Genomic DNA, 8,054 nt, shown 5'->3' on the forward strand with positions numbered 1-8,054 from the left:
ATGCAAAATACTTGCTTTAAGTGCTAAAAGTCCTAAGGATTTCATCTAAGGGTTGTAGGACTTGGGTTTTGAGTTTAGGGTCCAAGGGTAAACTCCTTATGAGTTTACGGCCTTGGGACCAACTCCCTTGGAGTTTACAGTTGTAAACTCATGAGTTACAGCCGTAAGCTCATGGTACTTCTACCATTTTGTGTCTTGAAGCCTATAAGTCATAAAGAAGCATTCCTACTTCAGGTCTAAGCCTTTGGAAGTGATTGTGGCATCAATTCACTCCTTTGTGGAGTTTACGGCCCATGGACCATTTCTCCATGTGATTACGGCCGTAAACTCCAATGATTCATGGTCTTTTTGATGTTTTAAGGTCCTAAGTACATCAAGGATATGATCTAGACTAGTATCCAAGACTTGGTAAGGGATTAGGGTGCATTTTGCCCCACTTATAGGGGTTTACGGCCCAAGAACATGTCTTGGCCGTAAACTCCTTTGATCACATGATTATTTGTGATTTATAAGCCCTAAACATGTTAAACCTAGTGTACAACGAGTTAGAACAAGAGTACGTACGGTCTAGGAGCTTGAATGGTCAATTTTGGCCAAGAACACCAGTGTGTGTTCTTGGTGTTCTTGGTGAAACTTGAAGATCTACAAAATGGAATGATTTCACGGATGAAATCATGTAAGATCACTAGTTCATGTAAGATATCAACTAGTTAGGACAATAAACTTACGAGTTTTGAAGATCGGGGATGAAGATCGGGATGATACTTGAGATGATTTCAGCCAAGAGGAGGAAAGGAATGAACAAAAAATAAATTAAGTGGCTAAATGGGTAAACACTAAAAACATTATAAGGCCTATATTTCATTTTCCCTAAGAAGATTTGTAGCTTATTGTATGTCGACTAACAGTGGAATGCGAGAGAAAAAAAAACAAACAAAGGACGGTGCATGTCAACTAGGGAAGAGCCGCTTGAATTGATATGTTATTTATTTTTTTATTTTATTTATTTATTTTTTTGTGTAAACTCATTATATGTATGTCACTTAAAAAAGATAATAACGTTTGGTATTTTGGTCCAATCCTAGTTATAAACTTTATACTCAGTCCAGTCCAAACCCAAAATTCAGTTATCGTAATAAATAAAGGGTTGACTACAAAGACATCATTTTTACCATATAGACACTCTAATTAAATTTTGAAATATTTTGATTGGTTGAAATTGTATTGTTTTCCGAAAAAACTGCTTATAAATAGTTAATTAGGGAGGAGGGAGTCGTTCCTTCGGGGAAACACCGAACACACTGCCATATCAATTTTTGTCTCTTATTTTTCTTCATTTTTCCCAACCCACAACACACGGAAATCATATCTTTTTGAACCCACTCAACCCACTCAGTTAAAAAAAAAATACAAAACAACTAAGGTACAAGTTTTAAAACACATGGTACAAGAGAAAATAAGAAAGAGAAAGTAGAGAGAGATTATAAAGTGGGTTAGTGAAACCAATCAACCCACTCGTTGAAGCGGGAGTGGTACCGCTGATAACTCTATTGCTAATTAAGATTTTACATTTGATTGTTTTGTATTTTTTTTAATTGAGTGGGTTTAAAAAAATAGGGTTTCCGTGTATTGTAGGTTTGGAAAGATGAAGAAAAATAAAAGAAAAAAATGATGTGGCATTGGTTTCAGTGGATTGGGAGGGAATGACTCCCTTCTCCCTTATTTTTCTTCATCTTTCCTAATCCACAACACACAGAACCTTATCTTTTTGAACTCACTCAACCTACTCAATTAAAAAAATACAAAACAATCAAAGGTAAAATATTAATTAGCAATAGAGTTATCGATGATACCACTCCTACTTCAACGAGTGAATTGATTGGTTTCACTAACCCACTTCATCATCTTTCTCTACTTTATCTTTCTCATTTTCCTTTGTACCATGTGTTTTAAAACTTGTACCTTGGTTGTTTTGTATTTTCTTTTAATTGAGTAAGTAGATTAAAAAAGATAGAATTTCCGTGTGTTATGGGTTGAGAAAGATGAAGAAAAAGAAAAGACAAAAATTTATGTGAAAGTGAGTTCGGTGGGTCTGGAGGTAACAACTCCCTCTTATCCCCCTTAGGGAGGAGAGAGTCGTTCCCATGAACCCACTGAACCTACTGCCACATCAGTTTTTCTCTTTGATTTTTTTTTCATATTTCCAAATCCACAACACACGGAAATCCTATCTTTCTCAACCCACTTAATTAAAAAAATATATACAAAATAATCAAGGTAAAATCTTAATTAGCAATAGAGTTACTGCCGATACCACTCCCTCTTCGGCAGGTTGTTTAATTGGTTTCACGAACCCACTTTATTTTTTCTCTCATTTTCTCTTGTATCATATTTTATAAGATTTATAGCTTAGTTGTTTAGTTTTCTTTTTTAATTGAGTGGGTTGAGTGAGTTGAAAAAGATTGATTTTTGTACGTTGTGGGGTTCGAAAATATAAAAAAAAATAAAAAAAATAAACTGATGTGGCATTGGATCATTGGAACGACTTCCTCTCCCTTATTGATCGACCTTTTATAAAATGTTCAATGGTGTCTAAAAGAGGTGCCTCAAACTTGAAAACGGAATATCCCGTTTTTTACGGGTCGGTCAAGGATCGCTCATCCAGACACATGTGAATCACTAGTCAACCCCTTCTACATTATTAAACTCCGGCGACGAGTCGCAGCCCTGGCCCGGTCAATACCCTACCGGGGAATTCTCTGCAAGGCTTTGCTAGCTGATTCATGGAAGAAATAATCAATTCATCGTCAAAACTTACTTCAACATGCATCTATTTTTCAGCAACTTCCGTAAATGCGAAGAACCGGAAATCAAAACCCCAGTCAAAGGGGTTTTTGTCTTCATTTATGATAGTCTAGCCGGTGAGAATGATGGGAGGAGAGAGAGGAATTGAATATGAATCTAAGCTTTGAATTCACACTACCATACGTTAGGTACGATGCACACAACTTCAACTACTTTGTCTGTAATTTTAATTTATTTGACAACTGCATCACCACCACATGTATGGTAGTAGGCAGCTGTACGCAGTCTGTGCCTTACGTTTTCTCCTTTTTACACTTTTCCTTCTATAATATATATAGGAGCTATGTTTAATACTGTTTCTTTTGGACTTTGAGCATCTATCATTGTAGGTGCCCTTATAGGACCGATAATTTCTAGAAGATCATTCCTCATTCCGCGTTCATTTATATAAATTTTCCGATCAGGGTTTGCTGTATTCTGCTTCCATCCACGAGCTTCTATTGATTTCAGGTGCGTTTGTTTCCATTTCTTTTTGTTTCAGATGAATTTTCATCGTTTCTCTCAAAACAAGAGGGATATTGAAATGGAACTGCTATTTTTTAGAGATTGGGGAATTCAGGAATTGTTGTTAGTTTAGATGCGTAAGCCAGCTCATGAGTCGTTAAAAACAGAGGATTCTTAGGAAGAATGATATTTTGAGCATCACAAATTCAGGAATTTGCATTTCATTTTTCGTGAGTAGTGTAAATTCTTCAATAATTTAGCATCGGATTTGCAGCAATTTTTTCTGGTTCTTGAAGAAGATTGTGATAGAATCCTAATTACCGGTTTATTGGAAATTTACTATCCAGTTCATTTTAGTCCTAAAACCACATCACCGAATGGACATTTTAGGGCTATTTTTGTCCCTCTTTTTTGAATAGGACAAAATTTAGTTAATGTCCCACCTTCTTCCAGATTTTCTTTTTTGTCATGGTTGCTTAAAAAGCAACTTAAAGTACTTAATTTAATCAGTACTTGTACAACAGGGTTGAAATACAGTACAGTTTCTACAATGTCGAGTTTGGAGGAGCCTCTTGGTATGGACAAATTGCCAAGCCTAAGCACCATTGATCTTTTCCATAGACTCTCATCCAACGGCTGTAGCACAAGTGGAGGGGACACTGGAATGGGAAATTACTGGATTGAGGGAAATACTTCCACCTCATCAAATAGTGATGAGTATGTGTCTTTTTCTAACTCTTTACTTTTTGTATCACATCTATGTTTTTTTTAATTGTTGCATACATGAAACTGAAAAGCAGCGTGTTTGATCTAAAGAGAAAGTTTACTACTTTACTTATTGTAAATATTCTCAGGGATGATTTTGAGTATGAAAAAGGAGCATTCTTTTCGAGACATAAAGCAAGAGATATGTCTCAAAGCCAAGGGAGGAACCATGTAGGATATGGACATTTACCATACTTTCAGCATAATGATGTAGGCCTACAATACATAACAAATCAGGTGAAAACCAATAAGCATAAACTTCTAAGGTCAAATGTAGTTATTTATCTTCAAAATTCAATAAATTCTTCAAATTTGAATGGAATTGCGATAACCCATCATGCTCTTTAGCTAATCTTTAAATAAAAGTTTGTTGGTGTTACATTTTATATACCAATTTTAACTTTTTAAATGTACTTGACCTCAAATGGGAATAATATATTCCGCTTGTTTTTTTTTTTTTTAAAGATTTTCAAAGGCATACCAAAGTATGTGAAGATAGTGGAAGTTGGTGCAAGGGATGGACTACAAAATGAAAAGAATATGGTTCCTACATCTGTTAAAATACAACTAATTCAAAGACTTGTTTCTACTGGATTATCTGTTGTTGAAGCCACAAGCTTTGTTTCCCCAAAATGGGTACCTCAGGTATCTTTTCTCTCACTAGGATTTACACTGGACAAGCTTTCTAAAGCTATTTTTAATGACGGAACATGGGGAGGGCATTTACGTCTTTTGCACAGACGACAGATCTATGTTCCACCTTTTTGTGTGAGACAAACGTTGCAATTTTTGTCCCATTGACGAACTTGTATAATGTATCATTTTTTTTTTTTATCTATTTCTTGTGTCTTTTAATTTCAATCTTACATGTTTATTACTGTTTATATGTGTGTGATTATTGTTTTTGATGAAGCTGGCAGATGCAAAGGATGTTATTGAAGCATTTAAAAGCTTTGATTCTGTGAGATTGCCTGCATTGGTTCCTAATATGAAAGTGAGTAATATTCCTCCAAAACTGTACAATAAATAATTGTGTTTGCACTTTGCATATATGTAAACTCATAAACATGTATTTTTGTTTCAACTAGGGTTTTGAAGCTGCCATTGCAGCTGGAGCAAAGGAAATAGCTGTTTTTACATCAGCATCCGAGTCATTCTCAAAGTCAAACATTAATTGCACTATTCAAGAAAGTCTTGCTCGTTATCGTGCTATTGTATCTGCTGCCACAAAGCTCTCTATTCCTGTTCGTGGGTATGCTCTTAATTCCTTATGGTGTGTGTTAAATTGTTAATGAGGATGAGAAGGGCATTTACGTCTTTTGTACCATACAAAAAATTGGAGTTTTTGTCCTATTAAAAAATGTCGTGGTCCCGGTACTAATGCATGTCAAACGCAGTACAACCTGTTAACAAAAACTTTCCTATTTATTTAAAATTGAAAAGAAAAGTTGTACTATTTATTTATTTACATAAAAAGTTTTATTGTTTAATGTTATTTCTTGTAATGCAGATATGTGTCATGTGTGATTGGATGCCCGGTTGATGGAATGACGCGTCCATCAAAAGTTGCATACGTGGCAAAAGAACTTTATGACATGGGTTGTTATGAAATATCACTTGGGGATACTATTGGGATTGGGACACCAGGTAAATTATCTCAATCATAATTTAATTATTTTTTTTTATTAATTTATAATTGATGTATATTTTTTGTGTAGGCACGGTTATTCCAATGCTTGGAGCAGTGATGGCAGTTGTTCCTGTTGAAAAGCTTGCGGTTCATTTTCATGACACTTATGGCCAATCTCTTCCAAATATTTTAGTGTCCCTCCAGGTAAAGTTAAAACTTAAAACCCAAATTAGATTATAGTAAAAGCAAAAAGGTTAAAAATGACGAATGAACTATTCCATATGTCCACTTTTAGTCACTTGACTTATTTTTGTCCACTTTTAGGTAATGAATTTTCAAAAATCGTCTCATTTTAGTCCCTTTAACCGGAAATAGCCCTTAACCAGTGTATGTGGCCTCTGTGACTTTTTAAATGGAAGGGGTTGCAGTTTGGGTTTATTGCTTTTTGTCTTAAAATGAGATGATTTTGGTTGTCAATATAGTGTTATTTTTAACGTTATTTGACATTTGTTTACTTTTGATCATTATGACTATTTAAAATGTGAACAATTGTTTGTAAGGTAGCGTAATGGAATTTGTAGTTTTATATTATGTTTTAACTATTGTTATTGTTAATGAAATTAAAAACCATTTGTATGGAAATTTTTAATTATCATAAAAAAATAATTTTGGATATTTTTTAGTTAATTTGACATGTCAATATAGGTTTTACATTTAAAATATTTAAATGTTTTAAACTTTAAAAAAAAATTGAATATGTTTTTTTACATTTATTTGATATTTTGATTTATATTTTGAACTTAACATTATATTTAAATCAACATTTTAAGTATATTATTCATAATTTATTAAAGTCCCCCATCAATATGATAATATTTCACATTAATAACATATTTAAGTTAACAAATTAGACATTTTAAGTTGAAATTTAGAGAGTTTGAAATTATCAAATCCATATAGTATATAATAAATAATAGATACAATAAACTTATAAAAGAACATCAAAGTTAGTTTTTTCTAACTTATATGATTACGATTAACAAAAATATAAGTTAACTTTAACTTTAAACTTTATAAATGTTGGATAGTTTATTATATGCTAAATTCTAACAGAATTATACCTAATTTTTTACACAATCTCCACACTACATATTTGTCTTTTCATATAACGCAATCTATTAGATAGAATTATGAAGGTAACAAATAACAGATGTGAGCACTAGTCAAATCAAAGACTCTAACCGACTTGGACGTAATAATACATTAATCATGTCTAAACGGGTTAAGTGAGAAGACATCACTTCACTCATTCAGACACTTCATTCATTCAGTCCAAAAAAAAGAAAAAGTCTTTATGCATACGACACTTACTCCATACAAACATCATTCATATAAATTGTAATTGGTGTTAACAGATGGGAATAAGCACAATAGATTCATCCATCGCAGGATTAGGAGGGTGCCCATATGCCAAGGGTGCTTCGGGAAATGTGGCTACTGAGGATGTGGTTTACATGCTTGATGGCCTTGGTATCAAAACCAATGTTGATCTACGTAAGCTTTTGCAAACGGGCGACTTTATCTGTAAACATTTAGGTCGCCCATCAGGGTCGAAAGCTGCGCTCGCATTTAGCCATAAGAATTAAAGAACGCAAATGTTCATTAATTGTATACAAACAATTGCATTTTCTCTAATATATATAGGCTAATATATGCCATAGTTAAAACGATTGAGATATCGATGTTAACTATGATATGGGATTAGTAATTGTTGACTTGTTGTGTACTTGTGAGTTGTGAGTTGTATGATTTACCTTTTTGTAAAACTAGTGAGATGGTCTCCACGTTGCAACAGATTCATAATCATATATATTTTCGACACCATTTTTGGAAATACAACGACCATTTATGTAATGTTTAAGTTAAATAGGGACCATTTCCTTAAGTTTCTGAAATGTGGGGACCATTTTTGTAATTTTTTTTGAAAGAGGGACAATTTTTGTAAATTTGTTATTAGGCATCGACCATTTCTGTAAATTATCTGTTAGGCCGTGACTATTTCTCTAGGAGAGGTGATATTTTTATGTGTTTTTTTATTCATCTACTTAAATAAGATGTTAATGACTTTTATATCCTTATCATGAGTAGAGATGTGATATTTCTATATGGGTTTTTTATTCATCAACTTAATCATGATTCTCTTTCTTTGGTTAAAATGAAAGATGTAAAAGGGAAAACATCTTATTTTTAGTAGATGAATCATCTTTCCTTTTCTATTTTATTATCTATGTGAACTATTTTTGTAATTTTCAAATTAAACATGGTCTATTTTTGCAAATATTTGATAATA

The 8,054-nt window shown here is 33.2% G+C and overlaps 1 protein-coding gene across 1 annotated transcript; it reads left to right on the plus strand.

Annotated features, from left to right (window-relative positions):
• The first annotated feature begins 2,601 nt into the window (after nt 1-2,601).
• LOC145086457 (hydroxymethylglutaryl-CoA lyase, mitochondrial-like) lies at nt 2,602-7,618 on the plus strand. Its single transcript, XM_079024218.1, has 10 exons — nt 2,602-2,993; nt 3,195-3,315; nt 3,834-4,026; nt 4,164-4,311; nt 4,540-4,719; nt 4,988-5,068; nt 5,163-5,326; nt 5,585-5,721; nt 5,793-5,908; nt 7,120-7,618. The coding sequence occupies exons 3-10, from the start codon at nt 3,860-3,862 to the stop codon at nt 7,348-7,350; spliced, it is 1,224 nt and encodes a 407-aa protein (XP_078880344.1). The 5' UTR covers nt 2,602-2,993; nt 3,195-3,315; nt 3,834-3,859; the 3' UTR covers nt 7,351-7,618.
• Nucleotides 7,619-8,054: the final 436 nt, after the last annotated feature.

This window comes from Lactuca serriola, chromosome 2 (assembly GCF_051521515.1).
Source record: "Lactuca serriola cultivar US96UC23 chromosome 2, Lser_US96UC23_V15, whole genome shotgun sequence".
NCBI classification, from domain to species: Eukaryota; Viridiplantae; Streptophyta; class Magnoliopsida; order Asterales; family Asteraceae; genus Lactuca; species Lactuca serriola.